General features: G+C 43.2%; 1 protein-coding gene across 1 annotated transcript in view; it reads right to left on the minus strand.

The window, feature by feature from the left end:
- Positions 1-3,389: 3,389 nt before the first annotated feature.
- The window catches only part of RASEF (RAS and EF-hand domain containing), a 74,075-nt gene continuing 55,734 nt past the window's right edge, over positions 3,390-21,730 (minus strand). The window contains exons 11-17 of the mRNA XM_039250399.1: positions 21,521-21,658; positions 21,257-21,404; positions 19,908-19,989; positions 18,159-18,273; positions 13,693-13,812; positions 11,090-11,166; positions 3,390-4,414 (exon numbers count right to left, since the gene is read on the minus strand). Of these exons, the coding sequence (XP_039106330.1) occupies positions 4,309-4,414; positions 11,090-11,166; positions 13,693-13,812; positions 18,159-18,273; positions 19,908-19,989; positions 21,257-21,404; positions 21,521-21,658 (786 nt within the window). The 3' untranslated portion in view covers positions 3,390-4,308. The remainder of the gene's footprint in view (positions 4,415-11,089; positions 11,167-13,692; positions 13,813-18,158; positions 18,274-19,907; positions 19,990-21,256; positions 21,405-21,520; positions 21,659-21,730) is intronic.

The following is a 21,730-nucleotide window of genomic DNA, read 5'->3' on the forward strand; positions in this document are numbered from 1 at the left end:
CTTATGCCAAAGTGAGTCCTCTGCAATGCCCTATCCCGCAAGAAATCTGGTAAATGTTTTTAATGTTTAATTTTGAGAGACAGAGAGAGAGAGAGAGACGAAGAGAGAGAGAGAGAGAGAGAGAGGAGAGAGAACACTAGCAGGAGAGGGGCAGAGAGAGAAGACAGAAAATCTCAAGCAGTGCAGAGCCTGACGTGGGGCTCCAACTCATGAACCCGTGAGATCATGACCTAAGCTGAAACCAAGAGTCAGACACTTAACCGACTAAGCCATCTAGGCTTTTTAAATTGAGGGTAATCAAAGTGCCAGGTAGTAGGTATATGAGGCTGGCTGCAGGGCTCAGACCTACAGCCATTATAATATGCTGCCTTGGGGCTCGTAGTGGGGCTCGGTAGCATGAGCATATGACTCGATTTCAGCTCAGGTCATGATCCCAGGGTTGTAGGATCAAGCCCTGTATCCAGCTCCATGCTGAATGTGGAGCCTGTTTAAGATTCTCCCTCTCTCCCTCTGCCCCTCTAGCAGCTCGCACTCCATCTCAAAATAAATACTTAAAAAATAAAATACACTACCTCTTTATTACACTGTCCATGACTACTCTGTATGTGCATCTGTGTGTGTCTGCAGAAACTTTGCAAAGTCTGCCTTATTTAATTATTTGCTCCCCTATTTAAGCACTGCATACAGCAGATAGGAGGCAGCAGCAAAGGGCTCAGGGCTCCGGGCATGTCTATTTAGACAAGTATAAGGGCAATAAGGATGCCGATCACTTCCAAGGATGCTACACAAGTGAGGGCAGGCAGCCTCATCCTATTTTAGGGGTTGAGAGGGAAGGCTTCCTGAAGGAAGTGACGTTTCCACTAAAACCCAAGAAGCAGGAGTTGGCGAGGCAGTGTGGGGAAAGTAAGAAGAATGGGTGTCAGAGGTCATGAGGAGGGCCAGAAACACACCCTCAAATTGTCCTGCAAATCTCCCAATTCCTGGCCGTCACACCCTAGCTGGTCGACATGCTTGCCCCAGTGGCCAAGGAAACATGTCTTCATTTTTTTCTCTAACCAGCCAGCTGCCCAAGCCAGAAGCAAGTGTTTTAGAGGCAGGATTTCATGGAGGCACATCCTAGAATTAAAGTTACTTAGGGATGCCTGCAGTCAAGCTGAGGGAAACACCCCAAAGGCCGACAGAAGCGTGCTTTATTGAATTTACAAGGCAGAAAATATTTGTAGTTCCTTAGACACTTGCATTGCTATAAAGATTACACTTTATGGTATAATTATTAATGGTTTGACGAGAAATAAACAGTATAAACGAAATATGGCCGATACTATGAAAATGTAAACCATATAAATCAAAATCATGAAACAATTATTCAATACCCAGAGGCCTACTTAATATATACATAGGAAATTTCTTACACACATATACAATAAAAGCCCACAAAAGCCTTCACTCTGAAGCTGATCACTGTACAAATATGAAAATAAATCTTTATCTTTTAACCTCAATTTTATCTTCAGCAAGAGGGTTGTGTGACTTGGGTTTATGCAAATCACATTTGGTATTAAATAATCAAATGTCACATATGTCATATAAAGCAGCAAGTGGAAAAAATAAATTATGAAAATGCATGAGGCTAAAAGTTAACAGTGAAAAATGTCTCTTTATCCAACATTCTTTTCCATGATGAGATTAAAATATTACCCAATGTGTCAGGATGCATAAAAAAAAAAGGAGCATAATATAATTGTGATTTTAAAAGCTCTCAAAGAAAAAATTGAGTCAAGATGAGTTAGTTGCACAGGACTATGCAAATGTGTCACAGTAAGTCTAGGTTAAAAACATTAAATATTTTTTTCTTATCAAAAATACACTGTAACTTTGAGAATACCTTCATGAAATCAAATGTCGGTAATAATTATGATTTCCTACCAATGCAGCTGAAAGAGCTTTCAAGTAGCTTTTCTTTAAACAAGATTGCTCACCAGAGCTTTAAGTCTCTAATTTGGATTTTGTTGCCACAATATTTATCTAGGTTCAAATAAAAATGATTGCTTTGTCTATCAAAGGTGCTATATGATCCCCAAATCAATGGGTGTACTAGCCATACAATCCAGAGGCAAGATAATACTTCTGCATCAAAGGTATATTCTATGTACAGACCTTCAGACAAACACATAGAGACACTTTGGGGGAAAATAAATAAAGGCAACATAATAACACGTATATTAACACAGTTTTGTGCAACTGCACCAAACACCTGAACATGTGTCCCCTATGTCAACACAGAACATCCTTTCTAACCTGGGCTTCAAAAGATGCCACAGAGACAAACAGCAGTGGCCAAATTTGCATCTCACCATAGTCCCAAAATAACCACCTTCCCCCACTCCCCAACCCGTTCCATTGGACAATACTCTATAAGCAAGGCATTGTTCTTGGTCAAAAATATAAACTTTCTTTTTCTGCAACAAAAACCACAAAACAGAAATGCATGATAGAGTTGCTGGAGATAGATCAAACTTTCCACTGAGGGAAAAAAAAACAACCTAGATATCAATTGAGAGAAGGCATGCTTTTCAAAGCTAAAGGATGCTGTGGCTATTCATAATCTGTCTGTGTAACATATCTGGTCAGTTTTCATTAAGAAAAATGAAGCTAGCAAATGTAAGGTTTGATCATAAAAATCATAAACAGGAGAAAAACTGCTACATGGAAGTGTTTTAAATTCAACAAAAAGGAATGTTATTAGCTCATATAATACAATAAATAACTGCTATTCATTAAGTTTTCCTCAGCAGCCTACTTGGAGCCTGGACCTATATGAACCAAGGCAAGCTCAAAGGTCTGGTTGGGAATAACTTAAAGTTCAATACCACTGAAAACCAAACACCAAACACCATGCTTCGCTGGGGTCAGGTGTCGATTCCCTTAGCTGTTAGAGACATTCCGGTGGGGAAATCTGGGAAGCACTGCAGGTTCTAGAAGGAGAGCGAGGCCCATCAAGCTGCTGGTAAGGAGTCACCAGTCACATTCAACAAAGGACTCGGACTCCCCATTTCTCTTTTAAAGAGCTGAGTCTCCAAAACCATACATACATTTCTTTCACTGTTCATTATTTCAGGAAGCAAATGCTGGCAACTGGGGGGTTTAGGGCTTTGCACTGTATTGGAGATTATGCTTGTGAGCCAGGGGAAGGTGTAAATCAAGCAGGCACATTTTCATTTGGCAAAATGTTAAACTGCTTCAAGCGGTAGTGGGGTTTTTTTTAATGAGACATAATTCACATAACATACACTTCAGCCATTTTTAAAGTAAATAATTCAGTGTTATTTTGTATATTCACAGAGTTGTACAACCGTTATCACAATGTAATTCCAGAACATTCTCCATCCCCCAAGGAAACCACATACCCATTAGCAGTCACTCCCAGCTCCTGCCTATCCTCAGTCCATGGCCATGACTTGCTGGTACATATTTTTAAGTGAAGAATGACAACTTTCCTAGGCATTGCGCTTTTAGTAGGAGTGGCCTCCTAAGTTTTCATTAGAATTTTTAACATTGAATCTACACCATGGACTTTTTAAGTATTCTGAGACTACAGTACCTTGGTTTTTTCCAACTTTTTGTCACAAAAATGTTTTTTTTCTTTATATATAAAAAAATAGATTTTTCTGTCTCCACTGGAGCCTAACACATTACCATTTCTTTCCCTCATTTAAGTTCTCTTGTTTCAGAAATGAGAAAAATCAACATCCCCAATATTTAGAGTACAACCAACCAGAGTCCTTGTTAACGGTGGGCCAGCGGGGGCTCCTTCCTGTTCCTTCCAGTGCACAGAATCCAAGAGCTCAAGGCCCGGAAGGCTAAGCTCCTTGTTTTACAGATGAGGAAACAGATCTAATGTGGGTCACTGGCAGGTCTCAGGCCACAGGCTAGTTAGCAGTAGAGATAGGATGATAACCCCCTTTTACTAGTACTCTAGTATCGAATATTTTAAATACATGTCATGGATTATCTACATAGTCAGCTCCCACGTGACTCGAATTACGTCAGCTTCTTCCACAGCTTTGATCTGAGCACGCGATTTTTTTTTTAAAGCTTTTTACACATTATCTTTTGAGACCCTGCAAGGACAAGTATATTTAACCAAGGGCCCAGATCCTTCACGGAAACACAGCAAAGAGCCAGGGTTCCAGAGGGCTCAAAGGGCACAGTTCAGATTCCCACACTGGAACTTTCCACGCGGCAGTGTTCACAGAAAGTCAGCACTCGGGGGCTTCAGGGGCTTTGGAGGCCGAGGGTGTTTGGGATTTAACTACTGCAGCAGTTTTTCATCTGGGTCGACTTTCTGGAACTGGTCCCGGTCAGATTGGTAATGGATTTGCTGTCATCATCATCGGTTCTTTTTTTCACTTCCCTGGGGAGAGGGGCAAGGAAAGGAGGGAGACAGAGAGAAAGAGGGAGAGAATGAATTATCGAGGCACAAAACCAAACCACAAATGGCTCTGTGGAAATAAAAACAACACTGTGGAGTGCTTGCCATGTGCCATCCAGACCGCGTGTTCTCAATCCTCCCAAGGACAATATGAATTTGTTGTGCCCCATGTTATATATGAGGAAACACAGGCAAAATCAAAAAGGTTAAAAAATTTCCTTTCGGTCAGGCAGCTGGAGGAGACACAGAGCGGTGCTCGGAGCACCAGGCCACACTCACATGTGCACAAGTCAGGCGCACACACACACACACACCACCTACTCTTGCTCTCTTGTGTGGTGTCACATGCCTTACGGTCTCCTGCATGCACAGCTCACTCCCTGATACTCTGGAACCTGGTTTCCATCCCCGACTCATGCTCACTGACCTTCACAAAAACAACAATGACTTTATCACCATTCTTTAATTATACACGACCATGGAGGTAGTGATGAATGTTTAAAGTTAAAAATCCAGAAAAAATAAATCTTCCTTTTTGCCTCTTCCTAAATTTCTCTTAGAATTAACAGCTTAGAAGCAACAGTGACCAAAGATCCGTAAGATCTTGTGAAAGCCTCCTAGGGAAGTATCCTTCCATGTGTATTCCCAGGGACGCTTGTGAAATATGCAGGGACCCATGTCCCACCTGAGACAAGACCCCGAATGGCAATCTTGATTGTGACAGCTCATCCCCAAGAGGCCCCAAACAATTCCACCTTCCTCATCAGTGCTCGGGGCTCCCCATTGTGACTGGCTCTGTGACTGCTCACATCAACAGAAAGCAGAGGAAATGTGGGCTGGCACTCCAAGCCAGGCATTCAGAAGGTGACTCTGAGCTGCCATTTAGTAAGTCCAGGGTCCCGCCATGGAAAGGGCCAGCAGAGTGGCCCTGGGGATGCGTGGCTACAAGGATGTGCATCCTGGTGGTAGATGTCCAGCCTGAGCCAAAGCCCCGCGGCCATTCGACTGCAAATCCACAAGACACGCCAAGTGAGAGCAGGTGGGGAACCTTCCAGCTGAAATCCAGTCACTTATGGTAATTTCAAGAAATTAAAAAGTGGTAGTTGTTGTAGGCAGCTACATCTTGGTTTATTACGGAGCGGCAAATAACTGAAACTACTAAGGACTGGTGTACTCCTAGTACAACAACATATTTCAATAGAAAGAGAATATAATCCACACATGTGATTTTTAAATGTAGTAGTGACCACATTAAAAGATATAAAATGAAACATGTAAATTTAATTTTATTAATATATTTTATTTAAATGAGTATAGCAAATATATTATTATTGCAGCATTTATTATCAATAAAAAATAGTAATGAAGTATTTTACAATTTTTATACTGCCTTCAAAATCCAATGAATACTTAATACCGCCAGCACATCTTAATTTAGGTTACCCATACTTCCAGAAGGTCCGATTTGGTAAGCATAGTTCCAGAAGGTGCTCAGATGTGCTAACTTTCGAAAACCACTATACTGTGAAGTGGGAAGATGATATCTCAGCAGAAGAAAAGAAGAGAGAAATTAATTCTTGCTGAAGGCCAGCTAGTAAATGCTATGCTTTATGTTTTCACATTTTTCTCATTTCATACACATTCACATGCAAGCAACACAAACACACTCGCAACCCCGACAGGTTGACAGGTGATCACTATTATCCTCTCTCCCCAGGTGAGGAAACAGAGACTCAGAAAAAGAAGAAAGAAACACCAGTCAACCTAGAACCCACAAGACTCATTTCAGACTTCTGACCTCCAGAACCGGAACATGATCAATTTGCACTGCTTAAGGGACTACATTTGTGGGAGTTCGTTACAGCAACAACAGAAAACTAATACAACTTCCAACTGCATCATCTCAGACATCTGGTCATTCAACAAACTCTTGGACCCCTTTTGTGAACTTTGAGGGGTAGACCATCTAAACAATCAAAATGAGGCCCCCGAGAGAGCTACTAACGCCCATATACAGTGTGATGCAGGAAAGGGTCTACCACAGTCGTGCTGGTCTTCAGTGAAGGAAGGCTTCATGGAGATAGAGCTTCATGGACACTTTGACACTGGAGGGATCTCTCGAAAGGACAGGGGTTGACCTTCAGTTAATAAGGAAAGGAAATTCCAGGTGCAAGGAGCAGCACGCATAAAGGCAAGGAGACATACAAGAGCTTGGCCACAACCAGAAATAAAGTGTGACTGTGTCTACAGATTATCCACTCCTTTGGGAAGAACAAGAGCTTGGCCACAACCAGAAATAAAGTGTGACTGTGTCTACAGATTATCCACTCCTTTGGGAAGCAAGATAAGAGATGCCACCAGAAGGGTAGGTGAGGCCAGGCTGGGAGGGTTTGGACATGGTGGATACAGTCATGCCTTCGGAATTTCTACTTGTTGATGGGTTGGGGATGCGGTTAAGGAATTTTAAAAAGAGGTGGAGGTTAAAAATACAGTAAGTGGAAGTCACTAGCTAAAGACGGTTCTAGAAACCCTGAGGATAGAAGACATTAGGCGGGGAGAGAAAAAAGAAGAGAATGTGGAATGCAATGCTGAGATTGCCAACACTGAAGTGCGTCAGATTCATGGTGACAAGTCCCTGTGATGCCACTTGGTACCTGTGTCACTTTGAGCAAGTTGATCAAGTATTCTAATTCTCCACTTTCTGTTCTGGACAATGAGTATAATAATCACAACATCTTCACAAGACAACTCCCATCTCTCCCTTCTGGGCCTTCCAATGGCCTCTATCAGCTACAGTCATCTAGCTGCCTGGTCATATGCTTCCTTTTCTCTTCCTCTCGTGTCATTTTTTTTTCTTGAGAAAGAGAGAGAGAGGGAAACAGACAAATAGTGCGAGCAGGGGGGCAGGGGCAGAGAGAGGGAGACACAGAACTGTGAGATCATGACCTGAGCTGAAGTAGGACGCCAAATCAACTGAGCCACCCAGGCGCCCCTCTTTTCGTCACGTTAAATTGCATGGCCTGTCTTATATTTATTTCCTCGATATCTCTATTGAACCATGTATGGGGTGTCCACGGGCTGAGTGCTCACATAATGCAGACATTATGGAACCTGAAAGCAAATGTTAAGGAGGGAAAACATGTACCCATATCGTTCATCTGGCCTTTGGGTTTCTTAAATCTACCATAAATATAGGCATGTCTCACTTTAAGGAAATCAGAAAGATACTCCAAACACCTACAACAGGGATGAGGCTGGGAAAACTAGACTATGTCACCAAAACCCACCACATGCTTAACAACTGCATTAGAGGTGACTCCGTCTCCTGGACAGACTTACACCCACAGGCTCAGCTCCTGGGTTGAACTGATAATATCAGCTTAAGCTGTGTGTGTGTGTGTGTGTGTGTGTGTGTGTGTTTTCAAATTTCAGGCCATTGATCAATTAAATGCCCCTGGAACTTGAATCTAGTGCAAAATGTTTAAAACTTGTGGTCCTGGTAATGGCAAATTCACCTTCCAAGGGGTGATGATTGTGACAGATGTCCCTAAGCAAGCAGTACAGGGAAACTGCATTTCTAGGAGAAACTTTTCCTGGGATTGAGAGGTTTCCAGAAAAAGCAGTACCAGTAGTTTCAGGTGTTAACCAGGCATTTATGGCCTCCTTTCAAAACAGAATTCTGTTTTGGACAGTACAAATCCATAAACTCTTTTAGTACACGTTTAAGAGGTGGCATAGTGTGAAAGGGGCCACGACGGGAATTAACTTATGAGATCCAAATTGAGAATGTGACATGTTTTGGAGGATACGTAGCTTTCTGAAGGATGAAAAACTTTAAAATATGATAATTTCACCTGTGGCAACTCTGCCATTTCAAGACATAGGCACTTTGACAAGCAAATCTGAAGGCAGGATATAAAGCAAATTAAAGTCTTTACCTGTCTGCTCTACTTAAATTTTCACATTTAACACAGCGCTAACGTAGCTAAACCAGAGGCCTCACACCAGGCCATAATGCAATAACAACAATAAATGAACTCCTTGATAAGTGATTCATGAAAAGTGACCTCGTTATCAAAATGCCTCTGCGGACAGGTGTTCAAAGTGAAGAAGCACACGGCTGCGTGGAAGCTACATGGCAAACAGGGCGCCGGGCGGGAGCTGAGCGGGAAGAAGGCACAGGCAGCTCGCAGCCCCTCCCATCTTTACCATATAGTAAAGGGAATCGATTCTGCACTCTGGGTGTGACTGTGGCAATTTGGAGTCATTTAACTTTAATATGGCCCCGTAAGACAATTCAGCATTAAACAGTGATTATGGGATGCAGGGGAGTACTGGCTATTGTATGTAGAACCACAGACTGTCAGAACTGGAAGGACCTTGGAGGCCATTTCTTCCAGGCCCCTCCCTCATTTCACAGATTAGAGAGGCCGAGAGGGAGAGAGGGACTTGTTCGATTCCGACTCCATGGCTGTTTGGGGAAGGATTTAAGATTGGACTTTGAGCCTCCTGACTCTACAGTCACCAGATAAGCTGGGCAGGAAACCATAGCCTCTCATGGGGCCTGACATCCAGCCTCCTTTTCTCCCCACTACTGAAGCCAAGGTGCCCTCCCCCCATACCAACTGAGCCCAGCAAGCTGTCACCTCCACCCTGGAAGCCCCAGGCATATTGCAGTTAAACACCAGCACCAGTGGAAAAGTGTAAGCACCTCCCAATTCAGCAAGGACTCCGATTAGTGCATTCACTGAATCTCTCACCACCTCTACTAAGTGAGCCTTCTTTGGTCAAAACAGCTGGTGGCTCCTATGCACAAACAGGTGCACGGAGTCCCTTACTTCACCTGACTTATGAAGGTTTTATTGGGGCTCTTGTTTGACAAATATAATACTAGCCCGTGATTCTCCCTTCTAATCACAGGCAGAAAACCAAGTAATTCCTGTGACTCTACACATGTTTAAATGTTTACCTGTTTTCTACCTGTTCTAGGTCACACTCAAAGTTTGCACTGTTTTTGCTTTAAACGATGATGATTTCCAGTGTGGTGGGCCAGGCAGTGCTCTCTCTTGCACTGATAGCAAAGGGGAAATTTTCAAAGACAGGCCATTTAAAGTCCTGGGGCTCATTCCCTGGGGCACCTGGGTGGTTTGGTCAGTTAAGCATCTGACTCTTGATTTTTGGCTCAGGTCATGATCTCACCATTCATGAGATCGAGCCCCGTATCAGGCTCCATGCTGACAGTATGAAGCCTGCTTGGGATTCTCTTTCTCTCTCTCTCCCTCTTTCTAACTCTCCCTCTCTCTCTTTCCCTGTCTCCTCTCTCTGCCTCTCCCCATCCCCACCACCACAGGAGTGCCTGTGCAGACTCTTTCAAAATAAATAAATAAACACTCTTTTAAAAAAAAAGATTCTGGGGCTCATTTCCTGATTCTTTCAAGTGAGGGCAAGGATCTTGCCCAAGGCTCCAGTCTAAGCATCTAGTAAGCACTATAAACACCAAGTCACCAATATAAAAGCTGCACTTAAAATACTGCAAAGTATTTTACTCATCAATGTATACTAGCAAGCCAACCATCCTTCCAAAATTAAGATTCTTGTAGGGGCGCCCAGGTGGCTCAATCGGTTGGGCATCTGACTTTGGCTCAGGTTATTATCTCACGGTTGGTAGGTTCGAGCCCTACATCAGGCTCTATGCTGACAGCTCAGAGCCTGGAGCCTGCTTCAGATTCTGTTTCTCTCTCTCTCTCTGCCCCTCCCTAGCTCATGCTCTCTGTCTCTCAAAAATAATAAATTAAGACATTTAAAAAATTAAAAGAAAAGATTCTCATAAAACCTCACAAACGATCAGGAAAAAAATCCACACAAATTACACTAAAATTATGGCTTTGTTTTGTCAGTGATTAAAATCACTGGTCTGGATTTTGTTAATGTGCACCTTTTTTTCTTTTCCTTTCCTTTCCTTTGTATTTTCTTTTGGATATTTAATTCCTTTAGGCCAGTAAAGAATCATCTTTTTCATTTGTGGCAGAAAACTAGGCAGAAAAGATAGCTCTAACAGATAATGTTGTTATTTCCTAAAAATTAAATTTACTCCAAGGATTAAAACACTCACATTTATATCCAAGTTCCTCAATGATGTAATTTTCATTCTAATCTACATCCCAAAATGTTATTTATTATTAACACCATTGCCTTAGCCTAGTAATTATCTGAGTAATATTTTTTACAAAGTGCTTCCAATTGGCATGATAGATAATTTGCTTTGTTCAGGTGGGGTTTTTTTCCCCTTTACCCAGGAAAATGTCATAATAGATAGTTAATTTCAGAATAGTCTCTTGTGTTTAAAATCTGGTTCCTGGAAATGATTCATACATGTCAACTATTAGCTTTGCAGTGACATTTTGCAGAAATGTCAACGACACCTCAGAAGCACCTGCTTTGTCTGGCAGTGAAGGTACTTTGCCAACGTTCACAGTGCACGGGCAGCATACCAGCTCTCATAAGATCTATGTTCAACTGGCTCGCTAACCACTACTAAACACAAGACAGTGTTTTCCGATGCATATCCATGTTATGGCCAAGAGATCTGACATGTGCATCAACTACAGGAAAATTCAGTCCTACTTCCAGGCTTCCAGGTATAAGGCAGCACTTTACCGAGCGAGATGGAGAACGGCTTCCACGACATTCGAGCCGTCTTTGGCGCTGGTTTCACAGAATAACGCCCCGTAGGTCTGTAGAAAAGAAATACAGTTAAATGAAGCCTTTACTTGGGTCTCCTGGAATTTTAGCTTTTAAAACCAACAGATAAAATAAAAATACTCTCCTGTTGAGGATGCTAATAGCTAAGAAACTGGATTCAGAGTTTCAATGCCTTAAAAAATAGTGAATTTGAGGCTAGTTATGCTCAAAACAGCTTCTAGTCAGAGGATTTTTATTTTGCCTTAAAAGCAAGAACAGTTCTCAGTTTCGCGTTTTAAGGTCCTATCACGGTTGCTACAAATGTTCTCCATCAGATCATCTGAGAGGTAAAAATGACAGCTGAAGGTAACTACTCACGAATTAAACGTCCATCAAAAGCATGTGTCCTCTGGGCCACCAGCTAACACTCATTCCTTCCCACTATCATCTTTTCCTATCAAGATTCAGCAACATGTTGCTAAAACCAATGGACATCTACTAGGCCTCTATTATTCAACCTCACAGCAGTTATGTATACGCTCACTGAGCGTATCACTCTCCCGCTTCAAACCTTTCTATGCCTCCCGTTCCTCTTCACGTAATGCTCAAATGCTTCACCACGACAATGCGGTCCCACCCCACCTCCTGGCTTTACCTGCCACCATCTTCCCTCACTCATAATGCTCCACTTACCTTTCCTCTGTTTCTCCAATGTTCTAAATTCCTTTCTACCTCAGGACCTTTGCACCTGCTTTTTCCCTTCCCTGTGTTGTGCCCTTCCCCCATCAAACCCCTTCTCCTGGATGACTCCTACCTTTTGGGTTTTCAGGTAATCCTCCCTTGAAGTTACGATTCAGTGTTCTCTCACCCTGACAAATTGCGGTTAGGTCCTGCTATTACAAATCCTCACAGCCCTCTGTGGTTTTCCTGCATTGCACTTGCCACAAGTGTAGTGGATGAAGTTATTTTTGTGTCTTTGCCTGGAGACAACTTCCCTTAGGAAAGACCTCGGTGTGGGTAACACTGTCCTGTGTGGGACAGGGGAGGACATAATGGCTACTCTGGAGCACAGAGAGAGAATGACACGATGGGGAAAGACTCCACTCCACAGTGGAACCTGCACCCGTGAGCCCCCAAATCCACGGAAAATCCATACAAACCATGAAATGAATGTGACCGAATTTCTAGTGGAAATGGGTAGTGCTGCTGCCTAGTTCCAGAGCTAGGATGTAAGGGGGTGAAATAGAGACTATCTCTGAGGGTGCACAAGGGTAGGAGTCACAAGATACACAGGTAAGCAAACCTTGGGAACTCAGAAATCGGGGGGGACGATGCGCTCTTAAGGGGGTGTGGGGGACAATGTGGCATGCAGATTATGTAAGTTTTACATAGATTTCTCCCAGAAATTAACGACACGAACACAAGGACTGTCCGCTTTGTGGTCTAGTCTCTGCTCAGCACACAATGAAGTGGATACAATTAAGCGTGTATTGGATGAATCCCCTGGGTATTTCACTGCCTAGTTCTGATGTTTAACATGTTTGGTTCACAGTTCCAAGATTTAAATCAAAAAAGACTTTCCAACAGAAAATAGTGGCACTGAAACTCATTGTTCAAGTCCACGTGTCCCTGCTGGAGAGTGGCCCTTCCCTGGTGGGGATGACAGACAACAATGATCGCAGTATCAGACTGTTAGGGCATGAACTTTATCCGACCCAAGGCATCTCTGATTCCTTGTTGGGGAAAGACAGGTCATGAGTGGGCCCTGGAGCATTCTCACACACTGGTAACAATGGAGAATAAACACTGCCCAAGGTAAACAGGCTGGATAGAGATGAGCTTCATCCTCTATACGAGTGCATAACCAAAAATAATTTTAGACTATTCAACGAAGCACAAATCTTAGAGGGAAAAAAAATCAAGTTTCCCAATTCTCTTCCACCCAAGTGACACACTGCCCTTTGGCACAGTAAACCTTTGGAACTCAACCATGTTTTCTAAACAGGACACCATTCTTTTTCCTTGACGTGGAATCCAGACCTAGAGGAGTCTGGGAACTGGCGGACAGTGAGGAGGAAGGCAGGGTAATTCCAATGCCTATTTGTCAATGTTTTCCACTGGGGGAAAATGGCCAAGTGAGCATTTTACCTCTTTGAGAGGTTTAATCCTTGCTACAACTACATCCCTTACAGGGAGATGGGTGGAGTTCTGCCTGAGTAAGAAGGACAGGAGCCCCATCAAAATGGACGGGGGTTTGGGGCACCTGGGTGTCTCTGTCAGTTAAGGGTCCAACTTCGGCTCAGGTCATGATCTCATGGTTTGTGATTTCGAGCCCTGCGTTGGGATCTGTGCTGTCAGCACAGAGTCTGGATCCCGCTTCCGATTCTGTGTCTCCCTCTCTCTGCCCCCCCCCGCACTTACACTCTGCAAATAAACAAACATTTAATTTTTATTTTTAAAAAAGGATGGAGGTCTACCCAAGAACCAGTTAAAGCAAACGTAGGCAAAAGTGAAGGGCCATCGACGCAGAGCTCATGAACTGCTGAGGTCTTTCCTAAGAGACCTACTTTTACCCTTACCATGGCCAGCTTTTCTCCAAAGTATCCTGGGACGCACGTTTGTCCCTCTGCAGCAGCAGCATCACGAAGATCAGCCTTGTTTCCTACCAACATGATAGGAATGCTCTCCTGGGATGCATCCTGCCATAAAGAAAGAAATTGTGTGCTCGTCAGACACTGAACGAGTCCCACTGACAAGAGCAGCGAAGGCAGCAGCAGCTTCCACTCTCCAGGTGTCCCTCAGGGGCTGCATGACAGAGGGACCATCTTTAAGCTTCAAAGTATCTCTAAAAAGAGCCAAACTTCTTCCCATTGCCAAGTGAGAACTCTGAAATTCAGAGAGGCTAAATAAGAACTTGCAAAGGCCCGGGACACCGTCCAAAGGCACCCCACCACCCCTGCCGCTGTACAAACCAATATAAACTCAAGAGGCATGACCACAAAATTACATTTGGCTGTGGCACCGACACCATTCTCTGCAACTTTCACGCCAAAGAGTAGTGATGACCAACTTCGTTATCTCGAAAGACACAGGAAATCTCTCAGCCATAAAGGAATAAAAACAAAGCCTGAGAGTTCCAAACCCACTGCTGTCTGGTTTACAACAAAAGTAAAATATGAAGGCTCTAAAAGGTCAACATTTCTCTTACAAGGAGTCAATTACCAATCATTCAAAGGAATTGACTGGAAGGAGAATGCTCCCGAATCAACTTACGCAAACCGTACTGCTGACCAGGACCACGCAGGAGCTGGCGGAGTGGGACATTTGAGAAGCAGAGCTGAGTTTGAGCACCCCCCCTTCCACCACCAGACTGCCTGCTGGATGAGTGAAATCAGGTAAATCTCTACATGTTTCTACCTCAGTTTCCCCACTTATAAAATGAAGGAGTTAGTAAGGGCACACCCCACCTCAGCAGGTGCTGATGGCAAACAGAGGAAGATGACCTGACTGGCTCAGAAACACAGGATTTTGGTTCCTAAGCACAAGAAACAGGAGCCCTGACTGAGGCACGGGGAAGGTGCCCTTGGCGGTGCCTAAGACACCAGGTGTTCTTCCAGGTTGGTAGCCGTGCCTGTCATGGGATCGAGAAATGAGCATTAAAAATGATGACGTTATACCTGACTTCCTTTCTCTTCAGACCATTTTCCTCCAGCCGAGGGCACCAGAGCACAGTAAGCAAAGAGGGAAAGGAAATGAAAGGCCCTCCCAGAAACTAGGTGCCCCATCCGCTAATGGGTTAATTAATTGTGTTTCTTGGGCAAACTGCTCAGGTTCCCAGGGGGCACCATTTAGGAGCCATTAAACAAATATTTACTTCAGTAAGCCAGGAACCCAAGCATCCACATGACTTCCCAAAGTCATTCCTGTAAAGACTGGCAGCTCCTTCAACTCTTGACTCCAACATCACCTTCCAGTGAGACCACACTGACCCCACCACCTGCAGTCCCGTGCCTCACCAGTATGCCCTTTCCCCTGACCTCTTCTTGTTTCTATAAGATTTGTCATTTTCTATCATTCTATTTATTTTCTGTATTTATTGCTTGTTATGTTTCCCCTAGTAGAGTGCAAGCTCCATATGGACAGGGCTCTTTGTTTACTAATGGATACACTGCAGGCTCTAGAACAGTGCAAAATGCACAAAGTTCATAGTACACAGTGCACAGTAAAAAGTGCACAAAGTGCACAAAGGAGGCACCCCCAAAATGCTCTTGAATGTGCAAAAGTCAAGAAGAGATCTCACGTCTCAAGTGTCTCCTCCATTCACCCTTCACCCAGTTATTCAATCAATACATTATTCATGATAGGTAAGTAAATGGCCAGAATTTTTATTTTATCCCTAATTTTATTGCATGATTTTGTAACCCAGTGGTTTTTATAGAAGTGTATTCATTATTAACTCAGAGGGTCTGTTCACCACTGAAGTTCTACTACAATCCTTTGCCTTACCCCAACAATTAACAGTCTCAGTTTCTACACATATTTATAGTGGTCATATAAACTGTCCCTATAGGGGGCGCCCGGGTGGCTCAGTCAGTTAAGTGGCCAACTTTAGCTCAGGTCACCATCTCAGGGTCCTGAGTTCCAGCCCCACATCAGATGCTCTGCTGTCATCAAAGAGCCTGCCTCATATCCACTTTGGATCCTCTGTCTCTCTCTGCCCCTCCCCTGTTCTCGCTCTCTAAAACAAACAAACAAACAAACAAACAAACTGCCCTATAGAATTTCCTCAAATTAGAAAGGGTGAGCTATGGCAAAAGTTTATCATGATTTGTTTTTTTTTTTCTGAAGGTGAAAGTCTAATGCCAAGTGGTATCCAATTTTTCCCCACTACAAATTCAAGAATTCATCTTGAATACAGTTTTCATCCTTTTCAGACCCTGTGAAAAGTGATCCAAAGAGCTAAAAAGGTCACTTATCATGTGTTGGTGCTTAGCAAATTATGGCAAATTACAGGATCCTGGCACATGCTGTGGCTGGTCACTAAGAGCTGTTTTAACACTGACTGACCTTGCTCTTGGTTTCCTTGCCTTGAGCATAATCCAAAAACTTAAAACGAAGACTAAGTCCAAAAAAAAAAAAAAAAAAAAAAAAACCCTAAACTAGACAACAAAAACAAAAAACCAAAAAGCAAAGACTAAGTCTGATAGTTTCAACAATAAAAAGTTTGCTATAGATTTTAAATCTCTGTGGGATATGAGTTTGTTAGGATTCTGTCATTCTGGACTCATCGCTCTTTCCCAGGGAGGTCTGGTCTGTTTGATCCCCTGAGCAGGTGCATTTCCTCTGTGCACTTGATGGTACCTTGGAATCCCTTTCTGGACATCAAAAGCTTCTTTTCTCAACATGCTGCTTACTCTGGCGCTTTAACCCAGCAGCAACCAGGGCTGAATCAGGAGATCCAATTTCCCATTCAACTCCTAACCTCTAAATAACCACAAGCCAGTGTCATATACTTTCTCTCATAAAAAGTGAGAAAATCATTACACTTCTTAGTTCTTTTCTCAGATACATTACAGAGATGAATATAACATGTGGAAAGTTCTGTGAAATAAAAATCTTACATAAATGTCAACACATTTCATCGTTATTTATAACAATTTTTAAGTCATGATATTCAGTAGAACAAAATGCATATTTCATTGTCATTTCTCACATCACTTCGTTAGTTAGAAAGAGAACATTAATTCTATTTTTTATAGGGTATGAAACAGTCCCAACTGAAGAATCTAGAGGCTAACCTTGTATCACACAGCAATTTGTTCTGTGTTTAGCCACCACTGTACTGTTTCATGTTAAAAATTATAGATAATGGACTTAATTGAAAAATTATATTAGCCACCAGGTTTTTTTTTTCTAAAAGACTATATTAAACTATAGCTTACACTGCAGTTTTATGTTGCCCACTAGCAGCAGGGCACCTGGGTGGTTCAGTCTGTTAAGCGTTTTTTGACTCTTGATTTTGGTTCATGTTATGATCTCACTGTGGTTCTGGAACTGAGCCTCACGTCAGGCTCTCTGCTGACAGCATGGAGTGTGCTTGGGATTCTCTCTCTCTCTCTCAAAATAAATGAACATTTAAAAAAATAACTAAAACTTAAAAAAGAAAAAGCTCTGGCAGCATACTAACTATGGTCAAAGTCATTTCCTACTTTCAGAAATAATTTACCATGAAACCAAAGGATAAGAAAGCTCCTCAGATGAAAAAAAAAAAAACAAAAAACCACAGATGTTACCACAGATGTTTAAAATACCAACTAGAGGGCACCTGGGTGGCTCAGTTAAGTGCCCGACTTCAGCTCAGGTCATGATCTCACGATTTGTGGGTTTGAGCCCCATATCGGGGTCTGTGCTGACAGCTTGGAGCCTAGAGTCTGCTTCAGATGCAGTGTCTCTCTCTCTTTGCCCCTACCCTGCTCACGCTCTGCCATTCTCTCCCAAAAATGAATAAACGTTAAAAAAAATTTTTTAAATAAATAAATAAAATATCAACTGGTATTTCAGTGATACCCAAATTACTGCTACCACAAGGCTGAGAATGCAGGTGCCACAGAACTGGGCCGTGCACACGCTCACATCCATGGTGCTGCGCCCACACATCCAGCACACGTGGAAGGCCCTGTGCACACTTAGTCATGCCACACACCACCCATGTGTAAGAGCTGCTTCTTCTCAGGCTGCCTACATGTGCAGTTACAACCAAAGGGGCTCTGATTTCATCTGTAAGAACACCCCCAAGTTTCATTCCCAGAAACTCCCTTCAGTGGCATCTGTGGCTCTGTGGAAACCTGCCCAGCCACGGAGGAAGAGACCAGTACTACCACGTGCCACCGGAAACTCCCTCGAACACCCAGTCCTTCTTGTGACAGCCTGGACCAATGGTCTCTCATGGTGTGGACTTCAACAGAGGAAAGAAATCGCATGTTCCAAGACGGCCTATGACCCTCTTGAGTAATTTTTGGTTTGATTCTCTGTTTTGAGATCTTACCTCAATCATATCTACCCACTCTCGTACGTTGAGAAAGGATTTCTCACAGGTAACATCATAGAGCAGCAGGACGCCGTCTGCTCTTCTGAAGTAAGACTTGGCAATGCTTCTGAATCTAGCGAAGAGAGAAGCACGGTAAGTAACGGTGCTGATCAGTCCGCTGGGCAGGTGCTGCCCCTTCTTCATCTGTTTTATGCTTTTATTCTCATCTTCTAAAATAAGCCCCCACTGAGAAGAATCTAACGGCAACCCGTCACTATGAAACAGCCACCTCGGAGGACAGGGATGACTCAGCAGAAGGTAACTGGATGACAATGTGGGGGTCTGATCTATAAGAGCCAGTCAATCCCTCCATCAAACAACCCCAAGGATGTCTGCAAACCCCAAAGCATAACCAGCACAAGGTTGAGAACATAATTTCTTAAAAAGTTTAGCCTTGGCAACAAGCTCCCAAACAGATGGGACACAGAGGAGGTAGGGAGATGCAGAAGAGAGAAAAGCATTGTTTGGGGGCCAGGGTGGGAAGGAGTACTGTGGGGGGTGGCGTGGGAAGTAACGACGTGGAGTGCCACAACAGGCCAGAAACCATATACACAGGGTGAGGGGCAGGTTGCAAGGCGAAGAGCATATACCTCAACGTGTGTGTCCCAGGTCTAAACCAACTGCAATATTTCATATTATCTTCAGCAAGGCCATGTCAACCATGAATGTTTTTTATTTTTTTTTAATATTTTTTAAATGTTATTTTATTGTAGAGAGCAGGGGCAAAGAGAGAGGTGGGGGACAGAGGATCCAAAGTAGGCTCCGCGCTGACAGCAAAGAGCCCAATGTAGGACTGTGAGATTATGACATGAGTCAAAGTCAGAAGCTTAACCCAGGCACCCTATCCACAAATGTTTTTTTGTTTTTTTATATTAATTTCTAAATGTTTATTTATATTTGAGAGAGAGGTTTGGGGGGGTAGAATATGTGTGTGAGCGGGAAGGGATAGAGAAAGACTAGCAGAAACCGAGGCAGGCTCCAGGCCCTGAGCTGTCAGCACAGAGCACAACATGGGGCTCAAACTCATGAACTGTGAGATTATGACCTGACCCGAAGTCCAACATTAAACTGATTGAGCCACCCAGGCGCCCCACGAATGTTTTTTAAATGTTGAAACAGTCTGCGCCAGAATATGAGCTCCATGTGAACAGCTTTTGCGTATCTGTGTTCACTGCTGAATCTTAGCAGCCTGAGTGGGGCCTGGTGCACAGGCAGGAAGCACCCCATACTTACTCCGCTGAGCTGGAGAGATTCTAATTCCAAAGAGTTAGACAAGACTAAAACCTATGCTTAATACTTCTGGTCATCGGCAATGAATGCAAGATAAGGCAATATCACCTGACATGAGTCTTCCATTTAGTTTGTGCCTCTGCCCTTGAACTCAAGGAACCTGACAGATTGTCTTGTCCATTGTTTACTGTGCCAACTAAGTACCTCCCCCCACTGACACTGCATTAGGGAACGCTGGCTCACCTAAATTCTCTTGTTCGGAAAGGGCACTCTCTTTTTCCCAAGTGAACACCAGCTCAGAGGAAGCCTAAAGATCTCCATGGACGACTGACAGGTAGGTGAAGAAGGAAAGAATGTGGGAAAAAGTGAGCATTCCTGCAATTCTAATATAATTATATGATTACAAGCAGAAAAAACACCAAGCGCCTTGTCTAGGCAAATCTAAGCAGAGCCCGAAGCACCGTGCAAAGCACTTGCCTCTCCTGACCAGCTGTATCCCAGAGCTGCAGAACTGTTCGCTCTCCATCCACAATGAGAGTTTTCATTTGAAAATCAACTCCTGAGAAAGAATTATAAGAGAACATGGGGGAACATGATGTAAATAATTCCACTGTTTTTTTTACTCTCAAGCCCTCTTTGGGTAAGACAAAGGCCAATAAGCCCAAGCTCAGTGAGGTAGACAGGAATGAATGCGGCCTTCAAGGAGAGTGACCTTCAGATACTAATTACAAGTCAGAACACATGTGTGTGCACAGATGTACCATCTGCAGGTTGGCTGACTTGGGGAAGGATTTAATCTATGGACAAAAGGCAAGTCTATGTTCTATCTGCTCAGGTAATTAGATGAACTCAGTTATGTCTCCATGTGTGTGTTTGTGTGCTTGCGTGCACATACACGTGCACGTGTGTATGGATGTATGTGTGTGTATACAGGTAAGACATGCATATACGCGATGCTCTTTAGCAACTGAACAAAACACTGCAGTCTTTTTATGAATCAAATTACAGTGAACTTTCAGCTTTGTTATCTTGAAGGGTATAACAAAGAACCATAAATTTACAAAGACGCCCATTGTGAAGAGGGTAATCAATCCGTTCTAACATTTCTAGTTATCAAAATAAGAAGTCTTAGATGAAGAACAAAAGTGAATGATAATTTGCATATCTTCAACCCTATTTACTGATTATTATGCAAATCCGGGAAATTAGGACACTTCTTTTCTTGTTCTCAGAAGTATTTACTCACTTATTCCACTGTAAAGGAGGGGAGGGATCACACACCTGCCTATGCTTTTGGCCATGACAAAATGGTTATTAATAATGTCACTTTATCAACAAGTAACATCTTACCAGGAAAGCTTTCCCTGGCCACCCTGTGTGAGACTTCGCCTCTCTCCAAACCCCATATTCTTTTCTTTGTTTTCCACCCACTCCCCTCCTTTGGGATGTAGCTTCCTTAGAGGCTGGGTTTTAGTTGACTGTTCACTGTGTGCCCTCAGCACCTACAACAGTACCTGGCTCACAGCAGGACTCAAGAAATGTCTGCTGAACAAATGAATCTCTGGCTCTAAACTTGGTTCAACTGGCTAAATAGATCTCTTTGTCCTTTGTCAGTCTTTTTTTCCTAAAGTTGGGCCTTCACCAAAACAGAAGAGGACCATTCTACAGTCAAGGACACGCACGCACGCACGCACACACACACACACACACACACACACACGTATACAGAGAAAGACCTGTGTAACTGTGTATATAATCTCTAAAGAAAATATAACTCAAGCTGAACAAGGTCATCTCCCCATGATCAACTGAAGAAGGAACCATACCCAGGGTGGCACTTGTATTTCCTCGAAATTCATTCTTGCAAAGTCTCATGAGGAAACTAGACTTCCCCACTGCAGCATCCCCAGCCAGCACAATCTTGTAAGCCTTCTGTGAGCTGGAAGATTTATGGTTACCATCCGCCATGTCTGTCTAGGGGACAAAAGCCACAGTGGGTGACAAAGGTTGTGCCAGTTTTCTTCTTCATAAGTTATGTGGCACTGAAAATTCACAGTGTCCATGAATAAAATACCTTGGCAACTACCTACCGGTGGAGACAGGGCTGAGATGGGCTTTCTTGAAGAACTGACGACGCTGCTTTCGCTAGGGGGTCCCTGGGGCTTCCAGTCCAAGATGGAAGCCACGCCTTCTGCACCAAATGTCTCTTCATCCCTTATATCAGGAACCTGGTTTTAGGCGGCCATTAAAAAAACAAAGTCTCTCATTACACATATACATCATGGATTAGAGACAAGAAA

Source organism: Hyaena hyaena, unplaced genomic scaffold (genome assembly GCF_003009895.1).
Source record: "Hyaena hyaena isolate Hyena2069 unplaced genomic scaffold, ASM300989v1 scaffold_369, whole genome shotgun sequence".
Taxonomy (NCBI): Eukaryota; Metazoa; Chordata; class Mammalia; order Carnivora; family Hyaenidae; genus Hyaena; species Hyaena hyaena.